Below are 20,702 nucleotides of genomic sequence, written 5' to 3' on the forward strand. Positions count from 1 at the left end.
TATTTGGAAAGTTGAGAGTTTACGAACCGTCCACATGCCTTAGAAGCCCGTCCAGGCAGCCTCTTACCTCCCCTGCACGTCCCAGTGCACTCTGAGGTCGGTCTTGTGTGCCACAGTAGAACGATGTAGAATGCTTGGAATAAAGACTTGCAGTGGCCTTCGTACGAAAATGATATCTGGGATCATTATTGTTCGTGGTGGCCACTCCAGAGTAAGGCATGCGGTGCTTTGTCTCTATTTTTGTCTGGTGCTTTAAGCCAGAATTTTGGGTATTCCGATAGCGGGCGCTTAAAAGTTCTGGCGCCACAATTTTTTGGAAGTCATAACGCACATAGTAATTTAGGCGATACTTAAAAGATATGTTCAACTTAAAAAGAATAAAGTGCCTTGAAAGTTTAGCCAAATGGGGTCGTCCTAATTGGCTATGTCGCTAAATTTGCCAGCATTAATTTTTATTGTTTCTGTGCTATTCAGAAGTAAACGCGAGACATCTCGGCCTTCTTATGTACACGTCAAAGTCGATTTTATACACAGTATTCATGAGGAATGAGCAGGCCTGTGCGAAGTAGTGCAGGTCATTGGACGCAACTTGTCTCCTAAGCTGCTGAACCCAATGACGCGATATGGAGTCACAACCACTGCGGTCGCGTTTCGGTGGAGGCGAAATATAATGCGCTTGAGGGCTGTTATATGTGTGTGTGAATGCTGAAAAGCCCATGATAGTAAAATTTCTGGAGCCCTTTAGAAGGGCCCCTCTCACAGTCTGGGTCCTTTCAGGAAATTACATCTCATTCATGTCTCCTAGTTAGAGCTCGCATTTTCATTTCGTTTTGATTCGGATCATGATAATGACTTCGGTCAAGCACCACATAGAGATTGTTGTGCTGTAGCGCATGCTTCCGCATCTACGAGGGGTCACTGAGTGTTCCACCCACGCAGGAACCGGAAGCTGGGCCTAGCAGCAGAATGCCCAGCTACGTCCTTCTCTCCAACGAAGATGATGTAGGAGGCGACGACATAGAGATGACACCGCTTTTTGTGTTTCCATCATTCCAATTGGCTTTGGAAACGGAGCCCAATATTGTCCAGCAGGAGCTTCAGCATCCTGGAGACCATGAAGCGAATCAGGATCAGGCTGGGCGGTTTTCGCCATCAATGTTTCTTAACGAGTACAAGAGGACCCCGGTGACAGAAAGCAGCGGTGAGTGCCCTCGATACGAGTTACTCGCCTGCATGCATTGTTGCTAAAGAAAGGGATCTCGATGACTGATTAGGATTGCCGTTCATCCGCTAATGACAAGGAACGTCTCGGGTCTGATTTGGTTGAAGTAAAGGCAAGTAGAAAATAAAAAGGAGCTTACCGTTCAAATTAATCGTGTTTGATAACTGCTTAACTGTTTAATATAGCTTTCATACCATTTTCTTGGAAATCATGCTGAGTACCAAATATAGAGTTCCTGATTTATGCCGATTACGTCACAATATGGCCAACACATAAGCATCTAAAGCCAAACGTTAAAATACAAGAATTTTTAAACACTTTGGATGGGTACGTGCGGGAAGCAGGACTGGAACTGTCGCCTCAACAATTCAGTTACAATCATGTGAGAATAAGAACGAATGAAAGGATTTGAAAGATAATAACTTCATATTGAGGACTGGTAACCACACATTGCAGCAAGTGGACGAGGTGAGGGTCCTTGGGCTATGCATATACAAGTCAGGCAAAGGAACTCAATGGCTCCATAATACAAAAAGGCAGAAGCGACTACGCTTCATTCCATTCACCGAATCGTGTCTAGAGGAGGAGGGGCCCGAAGAGATACAGCTAGACGTCTTGTGCTTTCAGTACTTCAACCTAGAGTAATGTACCGAGCTCACTTCCGTGGACTAACGAAACAACAGTGGGCGGAGCTGGAAACGATAACAAGAAATGCTATACGCACCATCAGGGGTTTCCCAAAACTTACACCCATCCCTATACTTCATGAATATGCACAGCTGAACACTGTGACGGAAATTAGAGAAGCAACAAGAAATTTAAAGAGAATATATGTTGAGCCTGTTGCAGCTGTATACAATGAGATGACAGCACAGACACCAAAAATAATAGACCCCCTTCCCTGGGCCAACACAACAATTACAACTACCAAGACTACAAAGCCCCATGTAAATCACAGCCGACAACACGTCCAGTGGTTGACATAGGTCTCGGATAAGCACAGATTATTTAGACGCATCAGTGGTTCGAAGTGATGGAGGAATGGCAACCACCAGCCCCACACATGGAGAGTTATTCACACATAGGGAGTACGTAACAGACCACACGGAGTCACATGCAATGAAGCCGTATACTATCCAGGATGCAATGGAGGCTATAAATACCATACCGTCTATAATCGAAGCTCGCAATTACAGCGACTTCCTAGCGGCTATCAAACAGCTCAATATAGTTAAAAACCCCTAATCGTTACCCAGGGCATACATGCTCTAAATAATAAAATAACAAAACGCGTTCATGTGCACTGCAGATGAGAAGACGGTAATAACAGATCATAAAGATAACAGATACGCTTGTACACCAACGCCCTAACATGAGTGCCTCACCCAAAAGCCTTCCATTTATTCCTCGGTCCGCTTTCCCAATCTTGGTATCTGTTGCAAGAAAAAATGCACGTGCCTTACTCTCCCACGCACTTACCCCTCCCTCATAGCCTAACGTGAATGGAGGAGGTGTCCCTTGCAACAATTACTGCTTAGGCTGCCCTTACCACATCAGTGACGTGACGATGGGGCTCTGAAGAAGACGCAGTGCAGAGAACATGCCCTAAGGGTCCAAGGCCAGCTGTCGAGGTGGAGCTTCGCCACTTTTTATGGACATGGCCAGAAAAGCAGCCGTCAAGAATAAGACGACTACAAAACGTTGTACTGTCAGCTAGAACGCAGAAAAATTCCCACTTCTGGCTAATGGACATTATTAAGAGCCGGAGCTTGCTTCGGTTTCTTAAAGAATGTAGACTGCATGACTTCATTGAAGGAAAAAGACAGCCTCAATTTATAGCACATTAACAAGTCTTCAAATTCGTTCTCCGGAAAATTCTTTGTGTGGGACGTGTTGGGAGCCGTCGCGACTTGTTTTCTCCAGTTATTTATATATATTTTTCTGCTCATCGACCTGCAATGGGGCGGGGGCGCAGCGTCTGTTTCATTTGCCCATATCTTCGATATTGTAGAAAAAGGAGTCATGGAATCCCTATTGCTCGTGCCCGCCTTCTAGTAAATAGGTTTTCTTTGTCTCATCAAGTGTCCCCAATCCTTCGTACTCTTTAACGCTTCCCACGATGCAAATCAATCCGAAGCCAGTCAACACGGTGTTGCTCGAGGCTTGTTGGCCGGCTCGGCCCATTGAACACCGCTACCACTACCCCACCATCGCACAAGATGTGATGCCTAGTTTTACTGACTTTTTCACCATAAGAAGCTATCCAATGAGGTGATTTGGACAGCCTGAATTGGGGATACAAAAACACTGTGCACTGACACACTTGCTAAAGTAATTAAGAGGCGGAATACAAAAGTGGTCGAAAACATTGCATCATTCAAACGCAACATTCCCTCTTCCTAATCAGTAGTGAAAAAAGAAGTAGAAAAGCTTGAAAAATGATCTTTTCGTAAGCATACTGTGAACTGCGAAATGGTTGAAATGCTTAAAAAACTACAAAATGTAACTAATGCTATGTACTTATTAAAATATTTTGGTTCTTATGACGAGTTCTTAGTAATGAGCAAGAACGGTATCGCAGAAAGCCCAATGGGAGAGCACGTCAAGCTCAAGGCGCTCACTGCAAGCTGTAAGTATGCTTTGTATTGCTACATCTCTCTAATTATAGACGATGACGCGGTTGGCGACGGCTATTCCATGCCGTGAATCTAGCTATCACCTAAGAGAAAGTGCATGGCACGATCAGTGGAGCAGGCGGTTACGACGGGCCACCGCTGAAATCACTTACCACGAGACATTGAGATTGCACTCGACCTACAGAGCGCAAAGGCTTTTTGAGTGAAACTTTTCATGGCAGCAAGTGCTCTACTTTATCGCACCTCGGGCCTTGGCTTCAGAAATGCAGTTTTGGTTGCGTTCCTTCCAGTCAAGCTGCCCCGCTTGTCGCTACCTCGGAACAGCTTTATATTCGGGATGTGAACACATTATTTACAGTGCTTGTAGCAGGGAGGTTTTTTTTATTGTAAAATCCGATTTTCGGCGTTTCTTGTGGAGCAATGTAGTACATATAACGAAATATGCAACGGCTTAAGATTCACTTGTTTCATATGAGCTGTAACTGATGACAAAGGTTAATTGGAGACGCAGGAAAGTAAATGTACAATATCCTCAAATATTCGACATGTTTGAAGAGTCAGTTGGAGACGCGGAAAAGTCAATGAACAATATCCTCAAAATAATCAATAGTTTAGTTATTTTTCATGAGCCTTTTTTTTTTTTTTTCAAAATACAAAACTGTTTTGAGAACAGAAGGCCAGTGCTTCTCCCTTGATTTTTCTACACATTAATTTTCAAAGCTAGTGGTTTTCCGAAGCTCTGAAGGCTAGTTTCTAAAAGTTTCCATCGAATACATTACCCCTTACATTGAATACTACGAATGTGTGAGCTCAGAAGCAAAACACTGTTGTGCCTTACGAACCCTGTGTGTTCCATGCTCGCAATTTCGGAATGCTTTGACGCTCTTCTGTAAGCTGTGTATGATTGGTGCACTTCGTTTTTTAACAGTCTTATGAGCTGCTGCGGAGGAGGGAAAGCTACAAAAAATTTTGAAAAATTGAAAAAAAGAAGTTAGATGTAATAATACCAGAATTAGAGAGCACGTTGCGGCAATTTCGAAGAACTCGGGGAATAACCTCGCGGTGCACTGCAAAGAATAAGTGATTTGCAAAGGCCAAAAATTCCCTGCTTACCTTTACATTCTGCAGGTTTTGAGAATGAATCAGGATAGGTTGACAAGGGAAATTTTAGAAGCATGTGCGATCAGGAACTCGGGAGATCAATGCGTTAGTAGGCCTTCGGTGGTACTGTTGAAAAAGGAAAGACAATTTTTACGTTTACCGGCAGGACATTAAAGTTAAGGAAGAAGTTAGCTGCAGAGGTGAAGTGAAGGGAGATGAAGATGCTCGGTTTAGGTTAATATAGTTGTCAGTGGAGCATTGTCTTTTTATCTTTGTGTGCTTCTTCTGTCCTTTTGCCGGCTCTGCTGCGTTTTTTTCAAGATGTTCACCAAAACTAGCTCATCGTTCCACTCTATTATTGTTCGCCTCTAATAACATTCTTCAGTTTCCTCCGAATGAGGTCTCCCAGAATCCCGAACGCATTGAAATTAGCGTGCCCGAGTAATGGCCTTACAAGTCTGGCCTCTGTTTCTTTGGATAAATAAGTGTGGTTGGAAAACACTGAGCGGAGCCTAGAGTGAATGGCGTCACCACACAGCTTTCCAGAGCTTTTCTGCCGTGGCCTGTTTTGTTTCGTGCCCGTTCCAAACTGCTATTAGGAGCTTTTTTTTTATGCCGCAAAAGCTTTTACGACTGAGCCTGTGCTTGTTGTCCACGACTGATGAAAGTCCAGCGCATCACATGGGAAATCCCTTTCAATATTTTGACGATCATTTGCTAGCAAAAAAAAAAAAAAACGACCTAGCGACGAATCAGGATTTAAGACTAATTCGTGCGTGCGAAAGGCGATGCTGTGCTGTTTGCTGTATCAGTGATTACAAAAGAAAGACAGGAAGAGAGATACGTGCCCTGGTGCATTACCCCTCTCTCAGGTGAGGTCGCGTGTAGGCCATTTTTAAGGCAAATAAAACGGATGCGGTGTAATAATGTGAGTGAAGACAAAGAGCTGGCCTGCCTCTCAGCTACCGGCGTTGGCAGCGTGGACCGTGGATGCGCAACGGATTGAGCAAGCGTGTCCCCGCATTGCCGAGACGTATATGCGGTTAGGTACATTCCCTTTTAACCTGCTTGTGTGTAGCGTTTAAGGCTTCAAAACTGCCCTGCGATATTCATGAACCATACTACCAAATACAGGATCTTGCGTCCTGATGAGCCGTTCGCGTATTCCCGCCTTGTGTTGCGTTGTAATGCGGGAAATCCGTGAGCGCATTTTCTCCCACCTGTTTGAGAGAGTTGCGCCTAAATGTCGCTGCTGTAATTGAAGCCTGCAAATTAAATGCTACAAGGCAAAAGCTCTTTTAGTTTACGAACGCAGTAGACGGGGGTGTCGGTAAAACGTCTGAAGGCACAAACTGACACAAAAAAATATTTTCACCGCTAAAAGTGAAATAATCGTACTTCGGCTCTTCACCCGAGCGCCCAAATGCCTGCGAAACGGGGACTGCCTGAGAGTGCGTTTTCAATTCCCTATGTCTAGCGTATAGACGCCGGAGGGTGCAGTGCGAAACGACAGTCGGTAACAAGGTGTAAAAAGGTAAAAACTGGCAATAATTCAGCAAATATCTTCCCGATTATGTGAGGCAACGAAAGTAGTTTGAAAATTGCGCGCGTAACAGTCGAAAGAAGACAAAGACGCTGAATCTCCGGTTACAAAGACGCGTAGCGCCATGTAGGGAGGTTGACACAACAGCACAGCAGTCTAGTGCGGCTGGCAGCAGAAAATCTGCTGAAGAGAGAAAGGCTTTGTCATTTCTAGCATTTATAGAATGGGAGCAGTTGGTGATGAGAGTAGATGGAGAACACCTCTGTAATCTGCGATTTGCTGATGACTTTGCCTTGCTAAGTAACTCGGGGGATGAACTGCAAATAATGATTGATGACCTAGACAGGAAAAGTAGAAAAGTGGGCTTGAAAATCATTATGCAGAAGACTAAGGTAATGTTCAACAGCCTCGGGAAGGAACAGCAGTTTACGTTAGGTAGCGAAGCACTGGAAGTAGTAGGCGAATATGCCTACTTAAGACAGGTAGCAACCGCAGATCCGGACCATAAAAAGGAAATAAGAAGAATAAGATTGGGATGGAGCGCATTTGGCAAGCACACGCAGAATATGACTTGCAGCTTACCGGTATCGCTCAAGAGGAAAGTATACAACAGTTGCATCATACCTGTACTCATATATGGGGCTGAACCGTGGAGGCTAACCAAGAGGGTTCTACTTAAGTTGAGGACAACGCAGAGGGCTATAGAACGAAAAATGGTAGGGGTAACATTAAGAGATAGGAAGCGTGCAAACTGGGTCAGAGAAATAACTCAAGTTACTGACACTCTAGTGGAAATCAAGAAGAAATGGGCACGGGCGGGACACGTAGTGCGAAGAGAGGATAACCGATGGTCGCTTAGATATATTTAGATGGATTTATTAAAAGGAAAAGGCAGAGAGGTTGGCCCGAATAATTCAAATCTGGCCTGCTACTCTGCACTGGGGAAGGGGAAGGAGAGAAGAAAGAAGGTCACGATGGGTGACGATGTGGGAGAAGGCATATGAAATATATATACAGACACAGCAGCTTGCTTTACAAGCGCGAGTCAAGTCCACTGGTGCTCAAGTATGGTCGCTTAGGGTAACAAACTGGATTCAATGGAAGGAAAGCGTAGCAGGGGACGACAGAAAGTTAGGTGGCCGGATGAGTTTAAGAAGTTCGCAGGGGTCAAGTGGATGCAGCTAGTACAGAACCGGGTAAATTGGAGAAAGATGGAAGAGGCCTTCGCCCTGCAGTGGATATAGTCAGGCCGATTATTATTATTATTATTATTATTATTATTATTATTATTATTATTATTATTATTATTATTATTATTATTATTATTATTATTATTATTATTATTATTATTATTATTATTATTATTATTATTATTATTATTATTATTATTATTATTATTATTATTATTATTATTATTATTATTATTATTATTATTGTAAAACAGGTATTGCGCTCTGATATGTTCAGCGCCTGTTGCTGAAGAGAACGACGACAAGCATGTTCAACGCGCGTGACGGGCAGGAAAGAAAACCACAACGAAGCTCGCTTCGACGGTCGTACGTGCGCTGATACGTCTCATGACTGATCGCAGAACGTTCCATTGACTGTTGACAACGCATCGCCCTGTTCAAGGTCTTCTACAACAAGTGGTGGAGGTGCCAGCAATCCCCTCAACCTGGAGCTTCGCAGTCGAGTTTTGCCTACCACTTCCGCGATACCTGAGACCGCCAGCCAACCGCCAACCCCATCGCTTGTCATCTGTCTCGGTGCAGCGCGTCAGCGTGACCCAGCCATCTTCAGCGGCACCGATGACACGGATGTAGAAGACTGGTTGGCGTTGTATGAACGCGTAAGTGCATACAACACGTGGGACGACACCGCGAAGCTCACAAACGTCATTTTCTATTTGAGCGACGTTGCCACTCTACGGTTTCGCAACCTTGAGAGTGGCATTTCTACCTGGATGGCTCTCAAAACCAGCCTAACCGAAGTTTTTGGCCGTCCCGCTATACGTAAGCTTCGCGCCGAGCAACGCTTGCAAAGTCGGGCACAACAAACCGGCGAAATCTTCACCAGTTTCATAGAAGATGTCGTACACCTCTGCAAGCGCGTAAACCATACCATGAGCGACGCCGAGAAGATCGGACACTATATGCAAGGCATTGACGATGACGCCTTCCAGATGCTCGTCGACAAAAACCCCCAAACTGTGTCCGACGTTATCAGCTTCTGCCAAAGCTTCGATGAGCTGCGCAAGAGGCGGCTTTCCACACGGCGTGCTGGCCTTCAGCAGGCCACTCTTTCCAGCTTGGCTCTCTCCGGGCACAGTGCCCAGGACCAGCAGTCGCTAATTCAGCACATTCAAGAGTTTGTTCGTGAGGAAGTCGCACGCCAGATTTCCTTGTCCACCTTCACTTGCCCGCCAGCACCTGCGCCTGCGCCGCCGCTCACTCCCACTCTTCAGCGTGTCATACAAGCCACCACCCCCTGTCGCCCCTGTATACAGCCGGCCTCCCCTCCTATACAAGCCTCAAGGACGTCAGCAAACTGAGCAACCTACAATCCGCCCTTATCGTCCGGTTCTCCGCCGTCGACCACAGCCACACCCTTCCAACCCCTGGCGCACACAAGACAACCGACCTATTTGCTACGCCTGTGGAGTCGCCGGCCATGTTGCTCGTTTGTGCCGCAATCGTGGCCCTCGTCCCTACGACTATACACGTGAGCAGATGTACAATCTTCCTCCGTCCCCCTCGCCTGTGTTCCCTGAGCCTCCTCCGCAGTCCTCTTCAAGTTACGATAGCCCTCCCACCGCTCGCCTTCTCCTGGCCGTTGTTCCCGCTCTCCGATGCTCCGCCGCCAATCAGCCGTTAACACGGAAAACTAACGGCCGCAGTTCCGGAGGCACGAACTGCGCCATCAGGGACCAACTCAAGACCTGTTCACGTACCAGCCAACATTATTAACATATTCATCGAGGGAGTTCCAGTCGAAGCACTTGTAGACACTGGCGCAGCCCTTTCTGTTCTTAATTACGCCCTCTGTTGCAAACTAAAAGACGTGATGACGCCGCTTCGTGCAATTTCTCTTCGCACAGCCAGCGCTCAGGACATTCGACCATTAGCCGCCTGCACCGCCCGCCTTGTCATCGACGACGTTCAATACACAATAGAATTCCTCGTCCTCGCCCGCTCATCACACGACGTTATCCTTGGTTGGGACTTCCTCTCCAATCATAACGCCATAATAGACTGCGCCCGTACTCAACTTGAGTTATCACCCCGCAGTGACACTTTTTTCGACACACTCGCTGCTGCTGCCGCTACCGTGCACGTCGCAGTGGACACCGACGTTCCGCCTTTCTCCTCAGTGCTTGTGCCTCTTTATTGTGCTGCTCTTTCCGACGACACTGTTATCTACACACCTTCATTACGATGCGGTCACCAAAAATCCGTGTTGCTGCCCCATGCTGTGCTGACAGTTTTTCGCAACTCAAGTGCTATTTTTGTTTGTAACCCGTGCCCCTGACCTACCACTTTACTTCGTGGCCAGTCACTGGGTAGTGTTGCTTTGCTCCACGCCCACCTATCCCTTCGGCGATACCATCACCGGCCTTCACATCAGCGCCATAACACCTATTCCTGTCGCCACTCCATCATCCCTCGAAGTTTTTCACCGGTCCATCGACGCTGGCCTGACGCCCTTACAACGAGCCTAGCTTGTCGCCATCCTACAACGTTTCGCGGCTTCGTTCGACTCCCAGCAACATTCGTTGCGGTGCACAACTACCGTTACTCACCGTGTTGATACCGGCACCCATTCCCCTTGCGCCAGCGTCGGTACCGTGTTTCAGCCGCCCAGCGCCGCATTATTGACGAGCAGGTGATCGACATGCTCCAGCGCAACGTGATCCAACCGTCGCACAGCCCTTGGGCGTCTCCGGTCGTCCTGGTCAAGAAAAAAGACGGTTCCATCCGATTCTGTATAGATTACCGCCGACTGAACAAGATCACGCGCAAGAACGTCTATCCTCTCCCTCGTATCGACGACGCCCTTGACTGCCTGCAGGGAGCTGAGTTCTTTTCTTCAATAGACCTGCGTTCCGGCTACTGGCAGGTGCCGATGGCAGAGGCCGATCGCCCAAAAACCGCTTTCGTCACACCCGATGGGCTCTATGAGTTTAATGTCATGCCATTCGGACTGTGCAGTGCCCCTGCCACATTCGAACGCATGATGGACAACCTACTCAGAGGGATCAAATGGCACACTTGCCTTTGTTACCTTGACGACGTTGTCATCTTTTCCCCAGATTTTCCATCTCACCTCCAGCGCCTTGAGACAGTTCGGCGATGCCTGACCGACGCTGGCCTCCAATTAAATATAAAGAAGTGCCGTTTCGGAGTACGGCAGCTAACCATACTCGGACATGTCCTCTCCAAGGATGGCGTTCTTCCCGTTCCGGCAAAATTACGCGCTGTGGCAGAATTTCCCAAGCCAACTAATGTCAAAGAACTCCGCAGCTTCGTCGGCCTCTGCTCGTACTTCCGCCGCTTCGTTCGCAATTTCGCCACAATCATCAACCCTCTCACCAAGTTTCTGTCCAGACACGATCTTTCAGCCTGGTCTCCGCGCTGTGATGATGCCTTCGCGACACTCCGCCACCTTCTGACGACTCCGCCAATCCTGCGTCATTTCGAACCTTCTTCTCCCACGGAAATCCACACTGATGCCAGCGGCGCCGGCCTCGGCGCAGTACTCGCTCAGCGGAAGTCTGCCTTTGATGAGTACGTTGTCGCTTACGCAAGTCGGACCCTAACAAAAGCTGAAGCAAACTATTCCGTCACCGAGAAAGAATGTCACGCTATCATCTGCGCAATAGCAAAATTTCGCCCCTACTTGTATGGCCGTTCTTTTGATGTCGTCACCGATCATCATTCCCTCTGCTGGCTGTCTTCTTTGAAAGATCCTTCTGGTCGACTGGCCCGTTGGGCTCTGAGGCTCCAAGATTACGACATTAACGTCATCTATCGCTCTGGCCGTAAACATGCCGATGCTGATGCTCTCTCACGTTCTTCCTTGCCGTCTGAAGCCACTCCTGCTATATCCGTTCTACATCCCACCGACATGCCCACCGATATGACTTCCGAGCAACGCAAAGACGCATGGATCGCTTCACTCCTGGGTGTTTTATCTGGCCGCGCTTCACGAACTCCTTGCCGCGCTCTCCGTCGCCAGTCTCATCATTTCGCCATCAGAGACGAGCTCCTCTACCGCAGGAATTACCTTCCGGATGGTAGAAAATGGCTGCTTGTGATTCCGACCCATCTGCGCTCCGTGATTTGCTCCCATTACCCCGGCGATCCGCAGTGTGCCCACGCCGGCTTATTGAAAACCTTCACTCGCCTACGACAGCGGTACTACTGGCGTGGGATGTACCGTTATGTTCGTCGGTTCGTCCAGTCCTGCCAAGAGTGTCAACGCCGAAAACACCCACCTCGCCAACCCACCGCTCCTCTGCTGCCGCTCACCTGCCCAGCTCAGCCCTTTGAGCGTGTTGGAATAGACCTATACGGCCCGCTTCTTAGAACATCAATAGGCAATCGCTTGATCATCGTTGCAATGGTTCATCTCACACGCTACGCCGAAACGGCGCCTTTGACATCTGCTACAGCCCAAGACATTGCCTCCTTCATCCTCCATCACATAATTCTTCGCCACGGGGCTCCCAAAGAATTGCTGAGTGACAGAGGTCCCGCTTTCCTTTCTGAAGTTGTCGAAGCTGTTCTTAGAGAATGCAAAATCGTTCACCGCGCCACCTCCGCGTACTATCCGCAAACAAATGGAATGGTTGAGCGTTTTAACCGCACCATGGGAGACATGCTAGCAATGTATGTCGCTTCCGACCACTCCAACTGGGACCACTTTCTTCCATCCGTCACATTCGCCTATAACTCTGCCACACAAGCAACCACCGGGTTCTCGCCATACTTCCTCCTGTACGGTCGTGAGCTCTCTTGTACCATGGACACCATTCTCCCTTACCGACCGGATTCTTCCGAATTCACGACTGTTTCGCAAAATGCAACTTATGCCGAAGAATGCCGCCAGCTTGCCCGGTCCTTCACTTCTCACGCCCAGCAACAGCAGACAACCACCCGAGATCAATCTGCGCTTCTTCCTACTTACCGTACAGACTCTTTGGTCTGGCTATTGGTGCCTTCCTCCAGTCCCGGCCTTTCATCCAAACTTCTGAGCAAGTATCAGGGCCCCTACCGTATTGTCAAGCAAACATCCCCCGTCAACTACGTCATCCAACCCCTTACGCCATCCACTAACCACCGTCGCCGAAATCGTGAAATAGTGCACAGTAACCGCCTGAAACCTTACTATGATCCGGCCATTGTGTCACATCGCCATGAGCCGCCAGGATGGCGTCTTTTCGCCCGGGGGAAGTTGTAAAACAGGTATTGGCCTCTGATTTGTTCAGCGCCTGTTGCTGAAGAGAACGACGACAAGCATGTTCAACGCGCGTGACGGGCAGGAAAGAAAACGACAACGAAGCTCGCTTCGACGCTCGTACGTGTGCTGACACATCTCACGACTGATCGCAGAACGTTCCATTGACTGTTGACGACGTATCGCCCTGTTCAAGGTCTTCTACAACGTTATTATTATTATTATTATTATTATTATTATTATTATTATTATTATTATTATTATTATTATTATTATTATTATTATTATTATTATTATTATTATTATTATTATTATTATTATTATTATTATTATTATTATTATTATTATTATTATTTATAGCTTCTAAGTAGACTTACGAGCAACCCTGTAAATTTTACTTCTGTTTTTTCGTTGTTCGCATGTTTTCTTTGTAGTAACGATAATATTCAGAACTGGTAAGATTCCCCTAGGTTCCATTTTGCGGCAGCTCATCTTTAAAGGGGCCTGGTAACGCTTGTTCTCTGCGTTTAAGAACAAATGTTTCCTCATGGACACGATTTGCACTGCATTTGCTATTTATTCAACCATCAAACGCGTGCCTGCTGACGTCATCCGCTGAAAAGAACCACCCCTGTGAGCCGCCACCAATAGTAGCAGGATTTCCTCCTTCGGCAAACTACAATATTAATTACCGAAGTATGCGCGTTACTACCGGTGGTAATAGCATTTTCATACCTCAACAATTGCAACAAACACGCAAAACAATGCTCAGAAATTATATTGCAGGACCCCTTCGATTATAACTGCATTCGGCCGCCGCGTATCTTGCATTAGGCATATCTGCATTAGTGCTTCCTTTGAAACAGCACTGACAGCCCTTATATTAGCTCTGCGATACGCTTCTGTCTGTATCATAAAGGCAATCCGAGTGGCCATGAACGTAATTACTTTCCAAGGTCTTGGTGTAAGCGTGTTTTCTGTAATATTAAAAAGCGGCGGAGCATGGCAAATCTTGTCTATTACGTGTCCTGTCACTGTGTTCTTTTAAGAACAGGAATTATGAATGAGCTGATTTCTCACTTTTAATTTTGCATTAAAAATGTCTGACATGTGGAGTTCATGAGCGTAGAAAATTGGACAGGGTGGGTACATACAACTTCCTTTTTCTTTTGTTTCCTTTTTCATTATTATTGCAGAGAAATCATTATTATTGCAGAGAAAAGATACACAAAGTTTGAATCGATAGAGGCATCTGAATCTATAGCTGTTGGCCAGTTTACAGATCCAGTACATAATCCTTATAGTCTTGGCGGTTCATTTTGGCTGTATACATACACATGGACAATTTAATAGTTGGGAGAGCTATCCTGTCCAGATTGCCGGTACTTTTTTGCAGCAGATGCAATGCCCGAGAAGGACATAATGCTGAATGGAATGACAATCGAAATTTTAGCCCTGACAAATGCCATAATTCGACATGCGTACAAATTGTGTGCTTTAGGCAAATTGAGGTTGCTGCTACCAGCGTGTCTAGTGTTATTTGAAGGAAGCTTCAGAATTGAAGAACTCTAAGGTATATTTGTTTTTATAACAGTGTTCACCAAAAGCGCTATTTTGTAATCGCTAATTATATCGCAACGCATATTTGTAAGGTCTCTGAAGAGTCATTCCGATGTGGAGTGACAAGATACCGATGCTATTATCCTTGACGCTCTTTTCTTGAGAGTAATGAGCGGGGCGAGATAAGAGGAGTAGGTGAAGCCCCGTGACTGAATACATTATGCAAGATGACATGAAATATGCTGATATGAACCACACGCAATGCATCAAGGCTAAATGTTTTTCCCGCTTTAATTAATTTGGCGCATGCAAGGGCTAACTTCTTGCATAGGGCTTTTATGTAAACAGCAACATTTTGGGATTAATCTGAGGTTGTTCCTAACAACGTTTCATTTCCTACCATCCCAAGGGGTATTTCTGAGCTTTAGTGCACATGTAGTAGGCACCTACTTTCTGTTAGAAGTGGAAATTATAAATGCCGTTTCTTTTTTATTTTACGAAAAGCTTGTTGATTCTAAACCGCAGCATTGCAGTCTGCAGTGCATTATTTGCGGTTACCTCTGCTTCCTTTAAGGCGTTGTGCGTTATAATATGGGCTGCGTCATCGGTGTACAAAACTGACCGTGCGCTTTGTAGAAAAGTTATAAATAACAAAAAAATATAGAACCGAGGACCGAGCTCTCCGGCAATCCAGTTTTATTTTCCTAATGTTGTGTGGAAACTTATTTCTACCTACTGAGTACGAGTTGTTCGTTAACTTCTGAGCAAATTAATGACTGTCCCACATAAACCACAGGGTTCTAATTTCAATAAATGTATATTGGGATCTACTGAGCCAAACTTTGTTTTTTATATATCTAGAAATACGCCTATTGTAACATGATTATTGTTTAACACACTCAATTATTTCTGCCACTGAAACTACTGCTGTAGCGAGGGAATAATATTTACGAAATACATGTTCGCTAGGCCTAAATGCGTTATATTTTTCTATGAAATCGGTTATTCTCCAAAATATTAACTTTTAACAGCGTATTTATGCGTGATATCGTAATTGGCCGGTAATTCGCTATGACGTTCGGATCATCCCTTTTGTATACCGGCGTAACCCTTCCATTTGGGAACTATAATAACCTCTTGTTCAGAATGGTTGATCGAAACATATTTTTTTCTAAAAGATTCACAAAACATCTATTTTCTCCTTTAGTATATTGACTGATATTTCATCATAGCAGATAACCTTATTTGGTTTCATCTGGCAAGTGACGTCCACTGTTTCTTGAGTGGTATTCTCTTATATTACAAACGTGTTATATACCACTTTTGGCAGAGTCGTATCGCATGAGACTTGAGGTGTGGACGGAAAATTGTTGCCTATTTGAATAAGGCCGTCGTTGAATATTTCAGCCAGATATGCGTGATCATTGTTAACAAGCGGTAAAACATCATTTTGGGCCGACGCATTAAACATCGAGATTATGGTACGCATTATCCTTTTAGAATTACCTTACGCTTTTAAGATTAGTGTATTTTAGTAGTGCTTTTCGCGCTTGCGCATCATTGAGAGGGATGTTTCGAGTAATTTTGTATTTATCTTTGTATTAGGCGTTATTTCTATTTTCCTTCACCTTACTATGCCAGTGTTCTTTATTTTTATTAACTTGTGCGCATGCGTTACATTGTTGTCAATATCAGATGGAGACATTTGCTGCCAGATTTTTTCACCAATGTTTCACGCGGTTTTCACCAGCGATTCGTTTTGTTCTTGTGAAACATCCTTGATTGTTGTTTCTTCAGCTATACTGCTAAAGCTCTCAGCTCTTTTTTGGATATCAGATACTGTCTGTGCCATTTACTCCTTCTCTTCAAAACTTTAAGGCATCTAATTCTTGCATATAGTTGCGCCAAGTTCTGGAAATGTGCCATTCATGTAAGTCAAGCGGTCTTATAGCTCATCTAGTTCTTTCTTCAAAGTTGCATTTCTGTCTGCTGTTACAAATTTGAAGAGTTCTTTGAGAGAGGACGGTGCTTTATCAGCAACGTCAACCAGCGAGCGATCCAACTTTTCAAAAAGTTGACATTGTGAAAAACTGCGCAGGCTTTTACCCACTTGAAAAGCGGGCAAAAGAGGACTGGGGCAACTGTGGCTCATGCGCTTCTGCCTAGATCACTCGCTCTTCTGGTATACAGCAGCACAGGAGACGCGAGTGGTTGCATGCACAAGCAGGCCAATCACTTCCTGCCGCCGTTTAGTGGAAGCAATAAGAGTTTGGTATTCTTCAATATCAGCTGCGTTAAAGCTAGGGAACATTGTAATTACCGTTTCTTTCTGTGCTCTTCTGTTTAGAAAAATGAGCCTGGTTTTTCGCTTTTGTGACAGGCCCATTTGGCATGCATGTATGCAGTGCATGAGACTGTATGCATCTCTATTCGAGATGTGAAAAATGATTTTCGAGTAACCTATCCTTGCCTTGTGGGTGACCTTCCGCAGAGTGGATGCGTGGAAGGCCTCATTGCTGAATTTCATGTGTTTTTGATGTGTTTTATTTTCTATTGGATGATGCTGGCTGTCATTATCACTATTGAAATGAACAAAGTCCCATTTGTAGACCAGAGCCCTATCCATCATTTATAATGCCTCAAATGTGCGCATCCTGCTGCGCTTTTTCACAACGAAGGCTGTTTTCTCCTTGTGTCTATCAGGGTGATTCACCTGTTAAAAACGTGGCGGTGGAGTCGCATTTTGCGTTGCCGTTCAGCAACTTCAGTGTGTTGAGCGGGCCGGTACAAATGTGCGAGAAACACTAGTTAGTCACGAGTGTCTGAGAGAATTACTGACTGCGGTCTTGCACCCCATCCGACAACGGAACGAGCGTGGTTGCATTTCTTTAGAGCAGCGTTGAGTAATCCTGAAGCAAATGGCATTTAGCATGAGAAAATAAAATAGGCTGATAGTTTCAAGCTTCGCTGCAGATAAACGCTGAATTGCGGCAAGTGTAAACATTTACAAGTAGTACAGCTAGCCTCTGAACCGCCACCACCCCAAATGATCTCTGTCACGCTATAGTATATATATGTAGAGAAGTCATCAACAGGGTTTGCTTTTCTAAGTGGCACTGGTCTGACTCTGAATCTTGGGTTTAAGGAAGATTCTACGGAATCTCTAAACGGAAGTCCGAGTTGGCAGCTCCTGCCACGTCCCGTAATCTCGAGACATTACACAACACACCGAACAATTAGCCCCCAGCCATGTCATGTGTCAGTTACCCCCTACCAGTGCCACGCACTCGGTTTTCTCTTACAAAGCCAGAAAAAAAACTTGAGTAACCGTTTCGCTACACCGTAACGCTTGCTTATTACGCACGCTGTATAATGGGCATTGCGATGTATCTTTTTGCAGTAAAGATAGCCGCAATGGCTCACTTGCGTTTAGGAACTTTGGACACTCCGGACATGCTGGAAACGACCGAGATAAGACATACACATACTTTCCCCCAGCGAGTCCCCCAAGGAACACCAGCACACACCACTGTGGCTTCTGTTTTTTTCTTCTTCTCCCCAGCCTCTTCATCCTTTCTGACGCCCCGAAGCACGTGACATTATTTCTGGCCTTAACGAGGGCGTTAAATATTTCTCAGCACACTTTTGTATGCTCACCTGCCCTATAAGGCAACGTATTCGCCAAGGCTGAAATACACACTCGTAAGTGCTCGGCTGCCCTAGTCCCACTGTCCAGCTTAGCTTTCTATTTTTGAGGCAACCACTCTCGCAGCCTACTACAGCTACACAGATCCGCATATGCATTAGCTCAGTCACAGTGTTAATCTGGGGCACAAATAAGGAAACGATCTACATTCGCATCCACGCACCAGTGTGGGCGAACAGACGGGCGGATAAATAGTAGGAAGAGGTCCAGTAGTCAAATGAATGTCGCGTGCAATAATGCGAAAATTTAAATGTATAAGTCGTTCGGTGTCATGCACTGTAGTAAAAATAATAGAATAAATTGGTTGCTCCTTTAAGTGTTCATTATACACACCGACCAGTACTGTTTGCGCTACATCAATATCAGATATTCCTAACTGCTAATTAATACCAACTTAAAAATTAAGCCGTTGAAGGGAGGACGCACGTCACTGTAATGGAGTATAACAGGATGTTCGAATTCTGCAATACAGGCATAAAAAGTTAGAATTCGATTGCAAAATATCCTTGCTCATTTAACAATATGTTTTCAAGAAACGGTTGTGCATGCGCGCATACTCAGCCGTCAAATGGCTGCTCTGACACCATTCTGACACCAACGAGTTGCGATACTCGAATCTTTCAAGAGTGGTTGTACCTGCAGCCATTGCTACTTGTTACAGTTATCTTCCTTTTTTTTGTCGTATAGGCCACATCGCAGAACCTGATGAGTCGGAAGGTCCCAACCAATCAAACCAATCTGGCAACGAAGACCTCGAAATGGAGGCGGAGGGAGGTGGAGACGTGGAAGACCCAATAGCACCACTGCCTTTCGACTGTTCACCGCTGCTGATGCAGGACCCTGCGGATTCACCACCCGGTGATGGCATGCAGCTGTAATGGGAAAGCAATGTTACCCCGAATGGAAACAGTAATCATTTCACGGCAAAAAGTTACAGGATGAGGGTTATAATAAAAACAAATGACAAAAAGCCTTAAGTTCAGCATAGGTATACATTAGCTTTTAAACAGCAACAGAGGTCGGATACAAAACAAAAAGTTGTGAAACAACATGGTACATTAATTTACATCCACGACACGTATCGTGGAGCTCAATAGCGTAACAGCACGCAGTTTCTTGATGAGTTCAAAGGTAGAGGTTAAAATATTTTTTTTATTATTGGGCTTTTGTTATTTTGAAATGCAAGGCGCATAATGTTTATATTGTACTAGGGTTCCCAAAACATGCAGCATGCATTTTTATTATTTATGATGCCAGTGACTGCACTGCTTAAAGCTTGTTATATAATAAAGTGCATATTGTCTCGTCTGCAAAAATGAAGCGTCGACTCTTTAGCCGAATGCCTTCATAGGCTCATGAGTGTGCTTCCGTCCAAACAAAGTGTCACACTCAATCGTCAATCAAGTTACGACGGCTTTCTGTTTAACTATTGAGAAATATTATTTTGCACAGGAAATTGAACTACTATCCCTGCAATCACCAGCCGAGTGCATTAAGCTACTAAGTAATACCGGGCACGTAACATATCATAGTTCTCCTTGTCTAGAGCACCTGCCATCTCCATGGCAACATGGCATCGCAAACGGGGTGTGCTTGTGGTGACGGCATGCTAACGCGGCTGCCATGGAGACCGCCACCGCTGACGTCATGGCGCATTCTAGCAACAACGTGGAGTCATGGGAGAAGGCGGCGGAACGATGATGTCGTTGGGAGAGAGCGTGGGCGAAATGAAAAAAAAAACTAGGAAGTCCACGCACCTCGACTCCGCTTCATCCGTTTCTTGTTTCAGAATGTCACGCGGCTATGAGAACGCTGCGAGATAGCAGCGACGCCGTAGCGCCAATCTCACACTTGAATATGCACTGCACCGAACGCGCCCCAAGGAACGCTACGAGACAGGAGCGACGGTCTACCATCCAGTCTAACAGTTACTGGAAAAAGTATGACATATACTTCGCGTTTTCTTTCCTGTAAGCGAATTATAGGTATGTATAGAACTAAAACGAGCGCACGCCAAAGAGAGAAAATTTCTATTTCGCGGCACCAGACTAGCAAAAACTATACAAGGGGTGCGAGAAGTACTGTGTGCGGCAACAATGCTCAGGCTTTCGCATTTCCCTCTAATGCAGATTCAGTCGTGCTCTCGGAACGTTTCAGGGGTGCAGGCACTTTTCAGGTTCAAGAACACCTATTTTCACATATTTTAGTCTGAAATCACTACTTCTGGCTTAGTTCTCCACTGCAGCTCAGATGCGATCATTCCTCACTTTTAATCCGTGAAATTAGTGCGTATATAGCCATTCTCTTTGTAATAGGAGAAATACAAGAATTTAGAATGTGTTTAGTGGTATCTTTTATCTAAAAAGAAACCATTTAAAGAACGATCAGTAGTTTACGCAGTACACAGTTATTTACAAAAACGACTTCATTGAAATAATCGGATTATTTGAGACCTGATAGAGTTTGTTTTTCTTCGCG

The 20,702-nt window shown here is 45.4% G+C and overlaps 1 protein-coding gene across 1 annotated transcript; it reads left to right on the top strand.

The window, feature by feature from the left end:
• The first annotated feature begins 966 nt into the window (after window positions 1–966).
• On the top strand, window positions 967–19,355 carry LOC146172197 (uncharacterized). Its single transcript, XM_084585996.1, has 2 exons — window positions 967–1,201; window positions 18,912–19,355. The coding sequence occupies exons 1-2, from the start codon at window positions 967–969 to the stop codon at window positions 19,100–19,102; spliced, it is 426 nt and encodes a 141-aa protein (XP_084442122.1). The 3' UTR covers window positions 19,103–19,355.
• The last annotated feature ends 1,347 nt before the right edge of the window (window positions 19,356–20,702 follow it).

Source organism: Amblyomma maculatum, unplaced genomic scaffold (assembly GCF_055883805.1).
Source record: "Amblyomma maculatum isolate TAMU_Amacu unplaced genomic scaffold, ASM5588380v1 scaffold_13, whole genome shotgun sequence".
Lineage (NCBI taxonomy): Eukaryota > Metazoa > Arthropoda > Arachnida > Ixodida > Ixodidae > Amblyomma > Amblyomma maculatum.